At 37.0% G+C, this 20,817-nt stretch overlaps 1 protein-coding gene across 1 annotated transcript in view; it reads left to right on the forward strand.

Moving 5' to 3' along the window:
- Nucleotides 1-20,817, forward strand: part of TMEM245 (transmembrane protein 245) — a gene marked incomplete at its 5' end in the record, with an annotated part of 100,249 nt that overhangs the window by 32,719 nt on the left and 46,713 nt on the right. Inside the window, 3 exons of the mRNA XM_082842774.1 lie at nucleotides 4,280-4,384; nucleotides 15,864-15,946; nucleotides 19,961-20,051. Of these exons, the coding sequence (XP_082698900.1) occupies nucleotides 4,280-4,384; nucleotides 15,864-15,946; nucleotides 19,961-20,051 (279 nt within the window). The remainder of the gene's footprint in view (nucleotides 1-4,279; nucleotides 4,385-15,863; nucleotides 15,947-19,960; nucleotides 20,052-20,817) is intronic.

Consider the following 20,817-nt stretch of genomic DNA (forward strand, 5'->3'; position numbering starts at 1 on the left):
AAAATCATCAGTGAAAATATAGCAGGCCTTAAGAAAGATGTGGTACCTCTTGGAAATAGATCAAAATGTGACTCTTGGGTGTAAAGATTAGGGTTTCATTCTTTCTGTTGAAACAAGAAAGGGGGGACTCTTGACAATGCTTATGCTTTTAAACATTGGATTGAAAATAAGCAGTGTGTGAAATAAATAAATACACACACATACCACCACCACTGCACACACACACACACACAAACACACATACACAAATGGCTATGTATACCTCCACTGTCTAAAAACCTGGTATGAGTAAATGAGTTCAATCCTTGGCAAATGATAGTGCTGCAAATATGTTACATTTTCTTACTTTGATTAAAGTAGGTGATTTTATGTATTTTCCCAGTTTGTGTATATTGAAATGAAATTGTCCTCTAGAGATGAGAGAAAGGAGATTTAAAGTCATTAGGTTCAGGGACTTCCCTGGCGGTCCAGTGGTTGAGACTTTGCCTTCCAGTGCAGGGGGTGTGGGTTCAATCCCTGGTTGGGGAGCTAAGATCCCACATGCCTCATGACCAAAAAACCAGAAGATAAACCAGAAGGAATATTGTAACAAATTCAATACAGACTTTAGAAAAAAAATAAAGTCATTAGATTCAATCTGATTTAACCTTTGGTGACTAAATGAGTTAGGTTACCTAGTTCATAGCTGACTAGTTGTGAGTTTTAAAAGATTCCTAAGAGATCAGGTAACTTTTTCCTTTTCTTTGGTGATTCCATGTAGTGTAGGTAAAGCATTGGTGTAGAGTAGGAGTAACTGCTTTAAGTTCTGAGGAAAGCATGTAAATAAGTTGAGGTCTGTTTTGTTACATTTCATCCAGGGTCAGAAAATTTGCAGCATTGGGTATTGGTATTCCAAGTTCAAGTGGAGTGAATTAGAGAGTAATTCAAGAGAAGTGAGGGTGAGAGACACGTCTATGATTAATTGAAATGTAACTGTTTCTTAAGACTTGTTTTATTTCTTAGTATTTATTATTTGCACTAAGACTACTAGAATTTGGTTAAAAAAAAACAAAGCAAAATAAAAACCTCCAGGTCCAGAATAACGAAATAGAAAACTCAGTAGTGGAATGACACTTCCTTCATAGTTTGATAAATAGGGCCAGTCAGTTTCAGAGTGTCTTTTGGTATAACTATAAATTTACTGACATTGCTACATTAAAAAAAAAAATGCTTGCCCTTCATTTATACTTGAAACATTAAGAATGTTGTTTTAAAATTACTCCCCTTCCACTTTTAGAAAATAAAGTTTAAAATCTGAAATAATTTCTCTTGGTGTGGAAGGCTGGGAAAGTTACTAGACAACTGTGCAATTTCCACGAGCAGGGCAGGGTTTGACAGGTGGTGTTATTCCCTTTGCCCAAAGCGGACCACAGAACAGGATGACCCTCATGGGACAGAGCCACTGGCATTTCTTTATGAATTCTCTCCTCCTTCCTCTTCCCCTTCCCCCTTGCTTCCTCTGACCATGTTTCTCTTTCTGTGTCTATCAGTTGCTGTTTCCTTATGAGTCTTGTTCCATTCACTCTTTCAGGGAGTTGTTTTCCTCCATAAGTTTTCTATCCATTTTGTTTCCTCTTGATTGGTCCTTAGTTCTTCACATTTTTAAGTCTTTCCTGTCTCTCTTTCCCACTCTTTGTGCTCTCTTTCGCTTTTGCTGTCTTCTTTTTCGTGTTTTCTCACCTTATATCTTAGCTGGCTGTAATGTGAATAGACCCCCCCCCCCGCCCCAACTTTTTTGCTTATGTATTGAACATCTTAAATGACTTGATTTACAGAGATATTGCGGGTTGCATTCCAGACTACCCCAGTAAAGCGAATATTGCAAATAAAGCAAGTCACATGATTTTCTTTCGGATCCCAGTGCATATAAAATTTGTTTACACTATACTGTAGTCTATTAAGTGTGTAGTAGCATTATGTCTAAAAAACTGTAAACTTTAATTAAAAATACTTTATTGCTAAAAAATGCTATCATCTAAGCCTTCAGTGAGTTGTAGTAGTAACATCAAAGATCATTGATCACAAATCACCATGGCAAATACCATAATTAAAGTTTGAAATATTGGGTGAATTACCAAAATGTGATACAGAGACACAGAATAAGCAAATGTTTTTGGAAAAAATGGTGCCAATAGACTTGCTCGATGTAGGGTTGCCTCAAACCTTCACTTTGTAAAAAAAAAAAACAACACATTATCTGCAAAGCACAGTAAATTGGAAATGAGGAGAATAAAACAAGGTCTGCTGTATTTTAAATTTTAAATGAAACATCTAACCCTCAGTATTATCTCTTGAAAATAAATCTTTATTTAGGTGCCTCTTATTCCAAGCCTTAGGTATAAGGCTTGTGATAGGAAAATTCTACCCTGGCTTAAAAACAAAATTTGACTTTTGTAATGTTGTTATATATAACGTGTCTGTGAATATTCCACATTTTATATGTTAAAAATACCCAGACATAAATTTAGATATTCATACTTTCCAAATAAAATATCTTTTATGTTAACATATTTCAGGATATGACTTTTCTAAAAAAAATTGAGGCTCCTAAGTTATTTTCAGAAATCATAACTTGTGAATACAAATCCGGTCTTAATTCTGAAATTATTTTATTTATCTTGCCTAGTCAAATATGTATTAACTGAGCTTTTACTACATGCCATGCACTGTTAGGTTTTGGAGATACAAAGAAGAGTAATACAGCACTAGCTCTTTCCTCAGGAAACTGTATCAAGAGCTAGATGTAGAGTTAGTTTCTGATTGTGAAACTTTTCAGTTTCATTGGTTTTAGAACTTACATTCAAAATATGACCTCTGACCTTCCATATCTTAGAAACCTGTTATTACTTTTTTTAATCTCTGCATTGTCTTTGATGCTTTGGTAGCATGCACTGAAAATTAACTCTTCCGTTTGAAGCTGTAATTGCCAAGATAAAAGATGCACTTTTTATCTTTGAGTTCACTGTAGCATTGATCTCTTAATGACAGTGTACTTCATGAAAGATAAGGAGATGCAAGCTTACAATCACTGAGTGGAAAATGTTTTAGAAGGCATGTTGTTTTAACCACCATTTTTTTGCTCTTGGATGTTTAACTCACTGTTTGGAGAACATAATTCATATTTAAATTAAGAGTAACTTATTCAGCAATGCTCATGTTGGAGCTGAGGGGTGCAATGTGGTATTTCAGTCGTCAGTCTGATTGTATTTTTGAAATGTTAAATGGTAGCTTGGCATGGCAGGAATTCTAGAAATCTATCAGAATTATATAATCTCAAAACAAAAATTTTTATAAATGTAGGATTATTTGTGATTGTGAAAGATGAGAGGAGTTATACTCAAAATAGAACGTCAAGTAGCGTTTAGGGAAAGCATAATTTTAATTATTGATTAAGGAATAACCATTACTTTAATGATTATTCTTTATTTACAGTCAATTACAATTTGTCATAAAGCTTATGTTTTAAAAAGAATAGAAATGTCAAGTGGAATATCAGATTTTTGAAAGTATTTTATTATGAAATATTTCAAATATAAAGAAATAAGAAGAGCACCACATGCCTATCTTCCAGCATGACAAAATATTACCTATGCAGTTGAAGCCTATTGTGTACCCCTCCCTGCTTGTGCATCCACTTCCCAACCGTTTTGCCCCCAGGGTAACTATTATTCTGAATTAGTATTTATTATTACCTTAACATTAGATTTTATTCTTACTGCTTTTATAACCCTAGTGACATTAAAGGAAAAAAATAGTTTGAATGCAATTCCCATTTTAATTTGCTCCTATTTTATCTGTATAATTCAGGACATACCTGTACTGTAAGAGTCATACTTTTTCTAAAGTCATCTATATTTGCTAATTGACAGTAAAATTTCATGAGATTTGAGGTCACTAATGGATTGTCATTATTTTGTTTAGAATTTTTATCAGATTGTAAATTATAATTTGAAAGGTAAATATACCACAGTATGAGAATCCAAGCATAGATACTGTTTATATTCAAACTGACTGCCTTTTCTTAGATATGACAATAATAAACTCTTTCTGTAAACAGCAATGGTAATTAATATTGTTACTTAACTTTCTAAAGTGGTTTAAAGCTTTCCCTGCTTTAATCATTATGCCATAGTTTGCTTTGCAATGCTGAATATCTTGTCTTCATGATGTTTGAATACATATGTGTTTTTATTAAGTTGTGTTTGAAAGATAACTAATTCTCTTTTTCGTTTCTGTGCAGATGATCATCTGGCTGGAGAAGATGTTAGACAAAATAATTAGCATTTTCATCATATTTTTGTTAGTGATAGGAACACTTCTTTTAGCCCTACTCCTGACTGCAAAGGTAGAGTACAACAATACTGTTATCATTAATAAACTCTTAATTGTTAGAATTTGTCATGTAGGTAAGAAGCTAGCAGATGCAGGCATGGGAAATATTACTTTGCTTATAAGTATGTATAACAGTTAAAGTATTTATGATGTTTGTATTACTAGTTTTGCCATGAATTTGCCTAATATATTTTTTAATGTTCATTTTTATTTATTTCATAAAAATCCTCTGAGGTAAATGCAGATGAAAAATTAAGATACTGAGGAAAAAGTGGCTTCTTCTGTCAATAGGAGAACTACGATCTGATCTCATGACTTCTAGTGTAGATCCTGTTTCCTAGATCAGAATTCAATTCCTTTCCTTCATGTCTCATTGGTTTTTCTGCTGATTTACCATTAGGATATTTCTCGCTTTCCAGATCCTTCCAGCTTGCATTTCCTCTCCCCCTTCTTAGTTTGCATTGCTGCAACAGAAAACCATAGACTGAGTGCCTTAAACAACTGGCATTTCTCACAGTTCTGGAGGCTGGAAGTCCCAAATGAAGGTGCCAGCATGGTCAAGTTCTTGGTAAAGGTCCTCTTCCTGGTTTATACATGGCTGTTTTCTCCTTGTGTCCTCACATGGTGGGGAGAAAGAACATGTGTCTCTTCTTATAAGGGCACTAATCCCATCATGAGAGCTCTACCCTCATGACCTAATTACTTCCCAAAGGCCCTACCTCACATTGCTTGTTAGGATTTCAACATATGAATTTCGGGAGGATACAAAAATTTAGTCCATATCACCCCTCTTTCATCAAAGAAAATCATTCTCCAAAGTGCAGCTAAAATTTTCTCTGTAGTGATGTATCTTATGGACTATTTAAAAAACTTTTATAATCTATTTAAATCTTTATATTGACTCTACTCAACTCTGCATCCCAGATTTTTGTATGTTTTCCAGGAATTGTGAAGCTTACATGAAATCATGGATATGAAAAATTTTCCTGTAGTGCTGTAGAGATATGGTAGTACCTGTTATCAGTAGATTATCTAATATGCAGCAATTTACTAAAGGATTACACTGTTTCCTGCTATTTGACTTTCTACTTGCAAGTCCTATTTCTCAGTCATTCTTAGCTTCAGTATTCCCTGATCTTATCAACCTGCTCTCTCTGTACCTGTTTCAGTTTCAATGCAGTTTTTATCTGTTCTTTGGATTTTAATTGTGTACAGTCACTTATTTAGACTCTGCAGCCTTGTTTAGAGACCTTTCTTTGTTTTTGTCATATTTCACCTAAACCTGCCACTGCACGAGTTCCTAGTTCTTAGAGAAATCTTTCACCAGTATGGTCTTCCATTTTTCTTTTTTCTCTTTTTCCTCTCTCTTCTTCTGTTCCACTCTCCCTTCTTCATCCCTTTGAGTAGGGTCTTCTTGCCTGCCCATCTCAGTTGTTCATCTTTCAAGTTCTTTTTCTTTGTTCATCCCATGCTTCAGTGAGCTTTTGCTTCCCTGAACTTTCATAACAAGTATTACTGAACCACTTCATTGTGGTCTAGGACTCATGCAAACTGAGCTTTTGAAGGAAATTTACTGGTTATCTAGTTCATTCTCCCAACCAATAAAAGGATAATTCTCTAAAACACCACGACAGTATCCGTTTGAATGTCTAATAGACATCTCAGATGTAACATGTCAAAACTGAATTCCAGACCTCCCTTGCTTGTCTGTTCTCTCACAGTCTTCCCATTTTGGTAAGTGACAGCTTCATTCTGTTTGCTCAGGTGAAAAGCCTCAGGGTCATTCTTGACTACTTTTTTTCTCTTATATCCACATCCAGTCTGTCAGAAAATCCTTTTTGCTTCCATTTTCCTGATATATCTTGGGGTAATAGCAGGGTGAGGATGTCAGGTAATTCCTTTCTACCTAAAGCAAGAATAAAATGGTATAAAAATGACTATAAACACCATATCAGGGCATTGGAAAATGACCAGTTAGGCAATAATTTGAGGAGTATTTGCTCATGAAAAACTGCTACCACATCTGGTAAAAACACGTAGTTTGTGGCTTTCTTGCTTGGAGTTCCCTATCCTCATCTGCCTGGCGTGAGCAGCAAAAACCTGCAGTTTTTCTTATGGGAGGTGGTGGATTTGGTTTGGGGCTGGCAACAGAGAAGCTGTGAATTAAAGGGGGAGATTCTGGAAGCAAGAGAGCCATAGAAGGGCTGAGATTAATAAATCACACATTCTAGACTGGTATATGTGAGACCTCAAGGAGTCCTGTGAATATTGAAAACCTGGGAGATTGCAAATTTGTTGTGCCTTTGATTGTATTTCTCAACTCTCACACATCTCAGGCTGCAGAGGATGAAGCTTCCTAGTGTGAAGTGTCTGAGCATAACTTCTGCCAGAATTATTTGCTGTCTGTTAAGCTATTCAGATCTAGGGGAAACCCTTAGGCTTTTCAAAAAATAAAAGAGACATTGAGCAGAGACATTAATGACAGGGAAGACAGACTTTGCAGTTTGATTACAGATAAGTTATTTGCTTACTGAAACAAAATAACAGCTTTCAGAGGTATAGAACAGAATCCAGAGTTGCTACAACACATTTTTTAAAAAATGTATTTCATTTATTTATTTGACTGCACCATGTCTTAGTTGCAGCAGGCGCGCTTCTTAGTTGTGGCATGTGGGCTCCTTAGTTGCAGCAGGTGAACTCCTTTGTTGCGGCCAGTGGGTTCCTTAGTTGTGGCATGTGAACTCTTAGTTGTGGCATGCATGTGAGATCTAGTTCCCTGACCAGGGATTGAACCTGGGTCCCCTGCATTGGGAGCATGGAGTCTTAACCACTGCACCACCAGGGAAGTCCCTACAACTCATTTTTTTACATCCAATTTTTAACCAAAAATTACTAGACATACAAAGAAACAGAAAAATGTGACTCAAGGGGAAAAAAACCCAAAGAATTAGACACTTAAGTGGTCCACATGTTGGATTTAGCAGACAAAGAATTCAAAGCTGCTATTGTAAATATGTTCAAAGAATTAAAGGAAAGTATGCTAATAATGAGTAAGCAAATGCAGACTCAACAGAGAAATGGAGACTATAAAACAGAACCAAATAGAAATCCTAGACTGAACTGAAACTGAAAAGAACAATAACAAATGAAAAATCACTAGATAGGCTCAACAGCAGATTTGCAATCCAGAAAAAGGAAACTAGTGAATTTGAAGAAAGATCAGTAGAAGCATACAATCTGAAGAACAAAAATTTTTTAAATATTGGAGTCTCAGAGATCTGTGGGACAATATCAACGTTTCTGTTAGAACCTAACAGACAGGTAATTGGAATCTGAGAAAGTGAGAAGAAAAAAAAAGTTGAAAAATACTTGAAGAAATAATGGTCAAAAACTTCCCAAGTTTCATGAAAAGCATTAACAGATCCAAGAAGCCTGACAAACCTTGAGTAGAATAAATACACAGAAACAAAAAAATCACACCTAGAAACATCATAGTCAAGCTACTAAAAGCCAAACAGAGAGAGAAAGAATCTTGAAGGAAGCCAGAGAAAAATTACACATCACACACTGGAGAACAACAAAACAATGAGTTAATTCTCATAATAAACAGTGAATCCGAGGAGGCATTGGAATGACATGTTCAAAGTCTTGGGGAAAAAAGAAGTGGTCAACTAAGGATTTTATAATCAGTGAAACTATTCTTTAAAAGTAAAGGCAAGATAAAAACGTTTCTAGATAAAGTGAAACTGAGAATTTGTTAATAAAGAGACCTGCACTATAAGAAATGCTAAAGGAGTTCCCTCAGACTGAAGAGAAATTACTCTAGAAATAACTCTATCCAAAGGGAGAAATGAAGAGCACTTGGTAAATGTATAAGTATATATAAAAGTTATATTCTTCCCTCTCCTTCAGTTTGTTTGGACAACATGTGCCTATTTAAAGAAAAATTATAACACTATTGTAGAGTTTATAGTATATGTAGGTAAGTTACGTATGTATAACCGTAGCATGAAGAAGAGGACTGGGAAATGGAACTAAACTGGTATGAATTTCCTATAGATATTTTACTGGAAGTAATTCAATACTAACTTGAAATAACTTGTGATAAATTAAAGGTATGATAAGGTTAAGATAAACAGCAACTACTAAATAATGCAAATTTTAGGGGAAATAAAACAGTATACTAAAAAAATAATTGCTTACCACAAAAGAAGGCAATAAAAGAGGAATAGTAGAGATGGGACAGATAGCAGATAGCAAAATGGCAGATCTGTGTCCAGTCATATCAGTGCTTATATTAAATATGAGGCAACTAAACAAAAGGCAGATTTTCAGACTGGCTACGAAAAAGCAAGTTCCAACTAAATGGTATCTATAAGTGATATACTTTAAATTCAGAACCAAAAAGATTGATAGTAAAAGGATGAAAAAATATATACGAAGCAAACTGTAAACATAAGAGATGTGGAGTGATTATATTAATATCAAACAATGTAGTTAAAACAAATATTACTGGAGACAAATGAGGACTTTTCATAATGATAAGTTAATACTGCAGTAAGATAAAAAAAATTACAAATGTGTGTTCTAACACTAGAGCTCTAAAACACATGAAGCAGGGACTTCCCGTGTGGTCCAGTGGGTAAGACTTTGTGCTTCCATTGCAGGGGGCCCAGGTTCAAACCCTGGTCAAGGAACTAGATCCCGCATGCATGCCATAACTAAGAGTTCGCATGCTGCAACTAAGAAGTCCGCATGCCTCAAAAGATCCCACGTGCTGCAACTAAGACCTGGTGCAGCCAAAAAAAAAAAAAATCTTAAAAAATAAAATACATGAAGCAAAATGTTCAGAATTAAAAAGTAGGTAAATCAATGATTATAGTTGGGGATTCATTAATACTCTTCTTGGAATAGCTGACAGAATAAGTAGATATAAAATTTGTAAGGATATAAAACATTGAAAAACATTGTCAAGCAATTTGACCTAATTGACAAGAGCAGAATCATGTTCTTTTCAAGTAAACATGGAATACTGACCAAGATCAACCATGTGCTCAATACATTTAATACATTTATTTTTCAATTTTATTTTATTTTCTTATACAGCAGGTTCTTATTAGTTATTTTATACATATTAGTGTATATATGTGAATCCCAATCTCCCAATTCATCCCCCCACCCCGCCACCTTCCCCACTTGGTGTCCATACGTTTGTTCTCTACATCTGTGTCTCTATTTCTGCCTTGCAAACCGGTTCATCTTTACCATTTTTCGAGATTCCACATATATGTGTTAATATACGATATTTGTTTTTCTCTTTCTGACTTACTTCACTCTGTATGACAGTCCCTAGGTCCATCCACATCTCTACAAATGACCCAATTTCATTCCCTTTTATGACTGAGTAATATTCCATTGTATATATGTACCACATCTTCTTTATCCATTCGTCTGTCAGTGGGCATTTAGGTTGCTTCCAAGACCTAGCTATTGTAAATAGTGCTGCAGTGAACATTGGGGTGTATGTATCTTTTTGAATTATGGTTTTCTCTGGGTATATGCCCAGTAGTGGGATTTCTGGGTCATATGGTAGTTCTATTTTTAGTTTTTTAAGGAAACTCCATACTGTTCTCCATAGTGGCTGTATCAATTTACATTCCCACCAACAGTGCAGGAGGGTTCCCTTTTCTCCACATCCTCTCCAGCATTTGTTGTTTGTAGATTTTCTGATGATGCCCATTCTAACCAGTGTGAGGTGATACCTCATTGTAGTTTTGATTGGCATTTCTCTAATAATTAGTGATGTTGAGCAGCTTTTCAAGTGCCTCTTGACCATCTGTATGTCTTCTTCGGAGAAATGTCTATTTAGATCTTCTGCCCATTTTTTTGACTGTGTTTTTTTTTTTTTTTAATATTGAGCTGCATGAGCTGTTTGTGTATTTTGGAGATTAATCCTTTGTCCATTGATTCGTTTGCAAATATTTTCTCCCATTCTGAGGGGTTGTCTTTTCATCTTGTTTATAGTTTCCTTTGCTGTGCAAAAGCTTCTAAGTTTCATTAGGTCCCATTTGTTTATTTTTGTTTTTATTTCCATTACTCTAGGAGGTGAGTCAAAAAAGATCTTGCTGTGATTTATGTCAAAGCATGTTTTTCCTATGTTTTCCTCTGAGTTTTATAGTGTCCGGTCTTACATTTAGGTCTTTAATCCATTTTGAGTTTATTTTTGTGTATGGTGTTAGGCAGTGTTGTAATTTCATTCTTTTACGTGTAGCTGTCCAGTTTTCCCGGTGCCACCTGTTGAAGAGACTGTCTTTTTTCCATTGTATATCCTTGCCTCCTTTGTCATAGATTAGTTGACTGTAGGTGTGTGGGTTTATCTCTGGGCTTTCTATGCTGTTCCATTGATCTATATTTCTGTTTTTGTGCCAGTTACCGTATTGTCTTGATTACTGTAACTTTGGAGTATAGTCTGAAGTCAGAGGGTCTGATTCCTCCAGCTCCGTGTTTCTTTCTCAAGATTGCTTTGGCTATTCAGGGTCATTTATGTCTCCATACAAATTTTAAGATTTTTTTGTTCTAGTTCTCTAAAACATGCCATTGGTAATTTGATAGGGATTGCATTGAATCTGTAGATTGCTTTGGATTGTAGAGTCATTTTCACAGTGTTGCTTCTTCTAATCCAAGAACGTGGTATATCTCTCCATCTGTTTGTGTCACCTTTGATTTCTTTCATCAGTGTCTTATAGTTTTCTGAGTACAGGTCTTTTACTTCCTTAGGTAGGTTTATTCCTAGGTATTTTACTCTTTTTGTTGTGATGGTGAATTGGATTGTTTCCTTAATTTCTCTCTGATCTTTCATTGTTAGTGTATAGGAATGCAAGAGATTTCTGTGTATTAATTTTATATCCTGCAACTTTACCAAATTCATTGATTAGCTTTAGTAGTTTTCTGGTAGCATCTTTAGGATTCTTTATGTATAGTATCATGTCATCTGCAAACAGTGACAGTTTTACTCTTCCAATTTGTATTCCTTTTATTTCTTTTTCTTCTCTGATTGCTGTGGCTAGGACTTCCAGAACTACGTTAAATAATAGTGGTGAGAGTGGACATCCTTGTCTTGTTCCTGATCTTAGAGGAAATGATTTCCATTTTTCATCATTGAGAGTGATGTTTACTGTGGGTTTGTCATATATGGCCTTTGTTATGTTGAGGTAGGTTCCCTCTGTGCCCACTTTCTGGTGAGTTTTTATTGTAAATGTGTATTGAATTTTGTCAAAAGCTTTTTCTGCATCTATTGAGATGATTGAAGGTCTTTATCCTTCAATTTGATAATATGGTGTACCACATTGATTGATTTGCATATATTGAAGAATCCTTGCATCCCTGGGATAAATCCCACTTGATCATGATGTATGATCGTTTTAATGTGTTGTTGGATTCTGTTTGCTAGTATTTTGTTGAGGATTCTTGCATCTGTATTCATCAGTGATAGTGGTCTGTAATTTTATTTTTTTGTAGTATCTTTGTCTGGTTTTGGTATCAGGGTTATGGTGGCCTCAGAGAATGAGTTTGGGAGTGTTCCTTCCTCTGCAATTTTTGGAAGAGTTTGAGAAGGATGGGTGTTAGCTCTTCTCTAATTGATAGAATTCACCTGTGAAGCCATCTGGTCCTGGGCTTTTGTTTGTTGGAAGATTTTTAATCACAATTTCAATTTCATTCCTTGTGATTAGTCTGTTCATATTTTCTGTTATTTCCTGCTTCAGTCTTGGAAGGTTATACCTTTCTCAGAATTTATTCATTTCTTCCAGGTTTTCCATTTTATTGGCATAGAGTTGCTTACAGAAGTCTCTTAATGATGCTTTGTATTTCTGTGGTGTCCATTGTAACTTCTCCTTTTTCGTTTCTAATTTTATTGATTTGAGTCCTCTCCCTCATTTTCTTGATGAGTCTGGCTAAAGGTTTATCAATTTTGTTTTCAAAGAACTAGCTTTTAGTTTTATTGATCTTTGCTATTGTTTTCTTTGTTTCTATTTCATTTATTTCTGCTCTGATCTTTATGATTTCTTTCCTTCTGCTAACTTTGGGTTTTGTTTGTTCTTCTTTCTCTAGTTCCTCTAGATGTAAGGTTAGATTGTTTATTTGAAATTTTTCTTGTTTCTTGAGGTAGGATTGTATTGCTATAAACTTCCCTCTTAGAACTGCTTTTGCTGCATCCCATAAATTTTGGATCGTCCTGTTTTCATTGTCATTTGTTTCTAGGTATTTTTTGATTTCCTCTTTGATTTCTTCAGTGATCTTTGGTTATCTAGTAACGTATTGTTTAGCCTCCATGTGTTTGTGTTTTTTACGTTTTTATCTCTGTAATTGATTTCTAATCTCAGCATTGTGGTCGAAAAGTTGCTTGTTATGATTTCAATTGTCTTAAATTTACCGAGGCTTGATTTGTGGCCCAAGATATGATCTGTCCTGGAGAATGTTCCGTGTGCAGTTGAGAAAAAAGTGTAATCTGCTGTTTTCAGATGGCATGTCCTATAAATATCAATTAAATCTGTCTGATCTGTTGTGTCATTTAAAGCTTGTGCTTCCTTATTAATTTTCTGTTTGGATGATCTGTCCATTGGTGTAAGTGAGGTGTTAAAGTCCCCCACTATTATTGTGTTACTGTCGATTTCCTCTTTTATAGCTGTTAGCATTTGCCTTATGTACTGAGGTGCTCCTATGTTGGGTGCAGATATATTTATAATTGTTTTATCTTCTTCTTGGATTGGTCCTTTGACCACTATGCAGTTTCCTTCCTTATCTCTTGTAACATTCTTTATTTTAATGTCTATTTTATCTGACATGAGTATTGCTACTCCAGCTTTCTTCTGATTTCCATTTGCATGGAATATCTTCTTCCATCCCCTCACTTTCAGTCTGTATGTGTCCCTAGGTCTGAAGTGGGTCTCTTGTAGACAGCATGTATATGGGTCTTGTTTTTGTATCCATTCAGCAAGCCTATGTCTTTTGGTTGAAGCATTTAATCCATTTACATTTAAGGTAATTATTGATATGTATGTTCCTATTACCATTTTCTTAATTGTTTTGGGTTTGTTTTTGTAGGTCCTTTTCTTCTCTTGTGTTTCCCAGTAAGAGCAGTTCCTTTAGCATTTGTTGTAAAGCTGGTTTGGTGATGCTGAATTCTCTTAGCTTTTGCTTGTCTGTAAAGCTTTTGATTTCTCCGTCAAATCTGAATGAGATCCTTGCTAGGTAGAGTAATCTTGGCTGTAGTTCTTTCCCTTTCATCACCCTAAGTATATTGTGCCACTCCCTTCTGGCTTGTAGAGTTTCTGCTGAGAAATCAGCTGTGAAGCATATGGGAGTTCCCTTGTATGTTATTTGTCATTTTTCCCTTGTTGCTTTTAATAATTTTTCTTTGTATTTAATTTTTGTCAATTTGATTACTCGGTGTCTCAGCATGTTTCTCCTTGGGTTTATCCTGCCTGGGACTCTCTGCACTTCGTGGACTTGGGTGGCTATTTCCTTTCCCATGTTAGGGAAGTTTTCAACTATAATCTCTTCAGATATTTTCTCTGGACCTTTCTCTCTCTCTTCTCCTTCTGGGACCCCTATAATGCGAACGTTGTTGCGTTTAATGTTGTCCCAGAGGTCTCTTAGGCTGTTTTCATTTCTTTTCATTCTTTTTCCTTTATTCTGTTCCGTGGCAGTGAATTCCACCATTCTGTCTTCCAGGTCCATTCTTCTGCCTCAGTTATTCTGCTATTGATTCTTTCTAGTGTATTTTTCATTTCAGCTATTGTATTGTTCATCTCTGTTTGTTCTTTAATTCTTCTAGATCCTTGTTAAACGTTTCTTGCATCTTCTCGATCTTTGCCTCCATTCTGTTTCCAAGGTCCTGAATCATCTTCACTATCATTATTCTGTGTTCTTTTTCTGGAAGGTTGCCTATCTCCACTTCCTTTAGTTGTTTTTCTGTGGTTTTATCTTGTTCCTTCATCTGGTACATAGTCCTCTGCCTTTTCATTTTGTCTATCTTCCTGTGATTGTGGTTTTCGTTCCACAGGCTGCAGGATTGTAGTTCTTGCTTCTACTGTCTGCCCTCTGGTGGATGAGGTTATCTAAGAGGCTTGTGCAAGCTTCATGATGGGAGGGAGTGATGGTGGATAGAGCTGGGTGTTGCACTGGCAGGCAGAGCTGAGTAAAACTTTAATCTGATTGTCTGCTCATGGGTGGGGTTGGGTTCCCTCCCTGTTGGTTGTTTGGCCTGAGGCGACCCAGCACTGGAGCCTACCGGGCTCTTTGGTGGGGCCAATGGCAGACTCTGGGAGGGCTCACACCAAGGAGTACTTCCCAGAGCTTCTGCTACCAGTGTCCTTGTCCCCTTAGTGAGCCACAGCCGCCCCCTGCCTCTGCAGGAGACCCTCCAACACTAACAGGTAGGTCTGGTTCAGTCTTCTCTGGGGTCACTGTGCTTTCCCCTGGATCCTGATGAGCACACTACTTTGTGTGTACCTTCCAAGAGTGGAGTCTCTGTTTCCCCCAGTCCTTTCCAAATCCTGCAATCAAATCCCACTAGCCTTCAAAGTCTGGTTCTCTGGGAATTCCTCCTTATGTTGCTGGACCCTCAGGTTGGGAATCTTGACATGGGGTGAAGAACCTTCACTCTGGTGGGTGGACTTCTGTGATATAATTGTTCTCCAGTTTGTGAGTCACCCACCCAGTGGTTATGGGATTTGATTTTATTGTGATTCTGCCCCTCCTACCATCTCATTGCGGCTTCTCCTTTGTCTTTGGATGTGGGGTATTTTTTTGGTGAGTTCCATTGTCTTCCTGTCGATGATTGTTCAACAGTTAGCTGTGATTCCAGTGCTCTCACAAGAGGGAGTGAGTGCACGTCCTTCTACTCCACCATCTTGAACCAATCTCCATTTAATACTTTTAAAAATAGTAAAATCATATAGAACATGTTCCTTGACATTGGCTTCTCCTTTTTTATCCCCCTCATTTTGAGGGGGATAAATTCTGAGATTCATTTTCACTTGGGTTACTTTACTCACAAACCTTACTCGGTTGATTATTTCCCTGTATGTCTCACATTGCCTTATAATTCTAAAGCCCATGTAGTGTTGATATTGCATATATATATACACACACACACACATACATACACTATACACACATACACTTATGTGAACTAAATATATCTATATGTTTATGTTGTATATATTTGGAAGTATTTGTATCTATTTACATTTCTCCCCCCATTGCTGAGCTTGAAGATAGGGAGCTGTTCTGCACAATTTATTTCCCATAGTTTGTGTCCTAGGACATTATGGATAGCGGCTATTCAGTGGAGGGCTCTAAGTTAATTGAAACTAAGATGTATAATTACTTGACTCTAAAAGCATTGTTCCAATAATAGTGTAGAAAATAAATGTTAAATTGGGTTTAATTTTTATTGAGATTCTTTTCTCTTCTTATCCATAATACAGGTACATCAAGAGAGTGTACACATGATTGAAGTCACAAGCAATTTGATTAATGAAACTCTAGCAAATCACCCTGAGTGGGCAAAGTAAGAATGTTGTTTTGACAAAAATAGAGATGGTTGGCCAAGGTTCTATGTCTGTTTGCATGAAATGATCTTCATTGATACAGTTACCTTGGAAGAGAAAAGAATTTGCCAAGGCTTTGATGAATGTTGTCATTTTTGCATAAGAATAGCATGTAATGGGATGGTGGGGAGGGGGGAGTTCGTATATTTGAATTGAGATTCACAGTTTTCCACGTGTTTGTGACTTACTAAGCTTTCACCTACATTGTGTTATGTGTTCCTCAGTAGGTTGAAGAGATTATCCCCATTTCACAGATGAGGATGCAGGATCAAAGGCTAAGGAATTTGTGACAGTCCCCCATGGCACAGTCAGCAGTGTTCCCATATTGTATCGTTTTTGCGGCAGGGTTGCAAACTGTGGCTCAGGGCCAAATCCAGCCACCTGTTCTTATAGAGATTTATTGGAACAACCTATACCCATTCATTTACATGTTGTCTGTAGCTGTTTTGGGGCTACAAAGGCAGACAGAATTCAGTAGTTGTGATACAGATTATATGTTCCGAAAAGCCTAAAATATTTGTTTACATTCTGGCCCTTTACAGAAGAAATCTGCTAACCCCTGTCTTAGAGGATCTCTTTGTGTACTTGTTTAATTTGGCTTCTGTGAGAGGGTTTTTATGTCTTTGTGGAGAGTGTTCAGCTGGACTATGCTGTTCACCTAATTGAACTTGATGACAAATTACATGACCTTTTTTACTAATGCCAGGGTGGTCACTAATTTATTTTAGGAAATACTCTGCCAGTTTTAAGATTATAAATTGAGATTTAACTTGGTTTTTTCCTTTGACTTGACTTTATTTCTTTATATAAAACCTGCTTAGGACATTCCTTGAACTTGGTTTAGAATCATATTTAAATATTCTCAGAAGGATTTCTGTTATATTTCTACCCACTTATCTCCTATTACCCAGAGCATACTCAGTGCTTGTTCTCAATATTTCTGATTAGTTACAAACTGTAGTATATCCATTCAAGGGAATAATACTTAGCATTAAACAAAAATGAACTGTCAGTTCGTGCGGCAACGTGGATGAATCTCAGAATAATTATGGTGAATGAAAGAAGTCAAGCAGAAGAGAGTCTATATGATATGAGTCCATTTATGTTAAGTTCGTAGAAAATACTAATCTAGTGACAGATAGATCAGTGGCTGTGTGTGGATAGGGGTGGGTTCCAGGGAGGGAGTACAGAGGGGCGCAGGGAAACTTCTGAGAGTGATAGGTATGTTCATTGTCTTAGTGAAGGATATAAGAAGTAACATTGATCAGATTTTATTCTGTAACAGTCTCCCTCTGTGCTGTGGAGAAAAGGTGGAAGGTGTTCCAAGACTTGAGCCTCTTAGACCAGTTAAAAGCTAGGGTAAAACTAGGTGAGAGGCAGTAAAGCTCTTAATTGTGGACCGTTGTTGTGGAGTGAACAGGACAGACAGATCTGTAAGATCTTAAGGGGGTTAGTTGGTGATTAATTGGGTATAGGAAAACGAAACCTAGTGTGACTCTAATGTTTCAAGCTTTGGAACTTAGTGGATAATGGTGGATTCACCAAGATAGGAAACAGAGAAGCAGATATGGTGGGGAAAACTAATTCACTTACTTTTTACCTGATGAGTTTGAGGTGTTTATGGTAAGTGTCAACAGAGGCATCTAGTAGGCTATTGGTTATGTTGGTGTACAGTTCAGGAGAGTGATCTGGAGTGAAGTTAAAAACTCGGCAGCCTTAATTATCTCCTTAGAAGAGGGCTCTTTTTCTTTGGTGGTCATTCTTCTGTAGTGGAAATAAGTCCAGAGCCCTTCTGTACTGGCTTTCAATTGTAATAGTACTATCTCTACTATTGTTTTGAAGGCACACACAAACTGGGGAGCCCCAGATCAGAGTAGTTCAGAAAGTTGGTTGTTTTTTTTGTTTTTTTTTTGCGGTACGCGGGCCTCTCACTGTTGTGGCCTCTCCCGTTGTGGAGCACAGGCTCCGGACGCGCAGGCTCAGTGGCCATGGCCCACGGGCCCAGCTGCTCCGCGGCATGTGGGATCTTCCCGGACCGGGGCACGAACCCGTGTCCCCTGCATCGGCAGGCGGACTCTCAACCACTGCGCCACCAGGGAAGCCCAGTTGTTTTTGTTTTTAAATGTGGGAATAATTATAAAGTTCACAGGGGCTTGCAAAGAAATGTATAGGGAGGTCCCCTGGACTCTTCGCCCCACCTTCTCTACTGTTGTTGTCATCTTGTATAACTATACAATAAGAAAACCAGGAAATCAACATTTCACTAGTTTTACATGCACTTGTGTATGTATATGTGCGTGTATATTATATGTGTTCTCTGCAGTTTTATCATGCTTCCCGTTAGCTATCAACACCATGTCAAGATACAGAACTGTTCCATCACCACAAGGCTCCCTCATGCTACCCCTTTTAGCCACACCTACCCTCTACCTCCTCCTCCAACATATTCCTAACCCTTGGCAACCAGTATTTTGTTCTCCGTATCTATAATATTGTTGTTTGATGAATGATACATAAATCTAATCATAGAGTATGCAGCCTTGTGAGATTGGCTTTTTTCACTTAGCATAATTCCCTTGAAGTCCACTGAAGATGTTGTATGTAGCAATAGCAAGTTCCTTTTTATTGCTGAATAATATTCTATGCAGGAAAGAATTTAAAAGCTATTTAGACTCCAGTAATTTGTGGGAGGTCTGATTCTTTTGCAGCAGATTCGGGGGGTGGTCATGAATGAATAGTTTCTTGCAAATCTCAGTACTCAGTGGCTTCTTGTCCTGAAGATGGCAGTTGACCTTGTGGGAAATTCACGTGGGTGCTCTTAGTGGAGGTGATACAGTTAAGAATTGATTAGATATACTGTCTCCCAGTGTGGTACACATTTTGTGTGCCCTACATAGGTACCTCGACTTCCTGTGGATGTGCTTGGTGAGCTGAAGTATAAATTAGAAAGACTTAGGGTAGGATCAGCCTAGTAGAGCTTCAGAGAAAATGAAGTTGAAGTTGGAACACCTCTTAATTCTTTTCCTGGACAGTATTGTTAGTCTAGAACTCATTTTCTACTTACTACTCACTAGTCTCAAGCCTGCTGATTCTCAGGACCTGCATTAGGAGATGGCACTACGATGGTACTGAACGTCACTTAGCCCTGCCCTTACTGGGGAGGAACCCAGTAGATGAAGCTGTTTTTAATTGGGACTGTTCTCTTGGTACGTCATACTGTGATAGAGATTAATCTTTACCCAGGAAGATGAGGGTAGGCCAGTCCTAATTGTAGGAGCTTGGTTTCACCTGAGGGATACCTTTTGACTGAGGCTAGGAGAGTTAGTGATTGTCTGATGTAGTAAATATCTGAAGCAAGAAGCTCAGTTTAGAGGCCGTGATTGGTATAAGACCAAGGTGTGTCCCAGTTTGTCCCAGCAAAGGTTGCTCAGGTTGTTTCTGGCCCCATGTCTCCTAGAGGGCACTGGTTGTGAGGAGGTCTAGACTGAGCCAAAGCCTTTGACTTGGCCTCACAGCAGCTCCTCTTTATCTGTTGTTCTTCGGACACCTGCATGAATACAGTGGCAAAGTGTTTTCACAGCAGCCAGCAAGATTTTTTTTTATCAGGCCTAATAGATGTTTGTTAGTCATTAGGGATCTATTCAGATACCTCTGTGAATTTCACACTTTTGAATAATAATACAGGTTATAATTTTCCCCTAAAATGTAGTACCATGTAACTGAAAATATTCAACAGTCTCTTCAAACCACTAATGAATCTATAAATACGGGAGTAATTTAAAAGCTCTTAATTTCTCCCAAGTCACATCTCTATTTAGAGATCCAAATTTCCTGTTCATATTATTATACTATAAGATTATTACATTTGTAAGTGTGTGATGTCAGTTCATCGGTGTTTAAAAAATTAAGTTCCAAGAGTTTGGTGCAGTGCACTATATTAGTTTTTCATTTTTTCTTTCTTTATTTTAAATTAGTTGGCTTCCTGAGGCTCAGGTAGTCCAAAGAGCCCTTAATTCCGCGGCTAACAATGTGTATCAGTATGGACGAGAATGGATAACCCACAAGGTAAGGGAAGAGCCTCTTTTTGCAGCTTTCTCTTTGCAGGGTCTTCATTGGTAGTGAATTCTTGCTTTGATAAAGCAAAAATGGAGATTCTGTTTAGAACAATTTCTGTTTTTGAGATAGGCTTAAATCTGCAAGTCAACAAGCAATATACAATGAAATTAAACATTCTGGATGATCATATTGATTAGTGCTGATAGCCTGAACAATCTGAGAGGTAGGCCTTTTGTTTCATGTTCAAGATAGTTCTGATTCATTATTTGTGCTTTAGAACAGAATGATCACTAAGCTTGGGTGGACAAATAAGGCTTTGTGGAGAAAAAAGTATTAACACATATTATATTTTATTATTTGTTGATAACTGTGCTTGGCAGTTTCCAATTTGTTTCATTTAATCTTTCCAAGAAAACTTATTGTAGTCTGAATTATTTTATCCCCTTTATAGATGAGGAAACAGACTTAGCAAAGCTAAGTAAATTCCCTATGGTCATGTAGTAAATTGCAGAGCTTGGTTTCAAACTGAAGAGTAGTTCCAAATCCCTTGCTCTTTCTACTGTGGTATGCTAGAAGTGTGTGCCTGGAACTGAGTTTAGTGCTTTAATGTGGCACTTGAGATAAACCTTGAAGGAATGGAATGATAGGTCCTGGATGAATATAGAGAAGGAAGAGTGTATTTTAAGAAGGGGTATTTATGTGATCCAAGATGTAGAGACAGGAAGCTGAAGCTTAGTGAAAGGGAGATGAAAGACAGAGGAGAAGGCACAGCTAT

The sequence above is a fragment of the Leucopleurus acutus genome, assembly GCF_964270905.1.
Source record: "Leucopleurus acutus genome assembly, chromosome: 7".
Classification (NCBI taxonomy): Eukaryota; Metazoa; Chordata; class Mammalia; order Artiodactyla; family Delphinidae; genus Leucopleurus; species Leucopleurus acutus.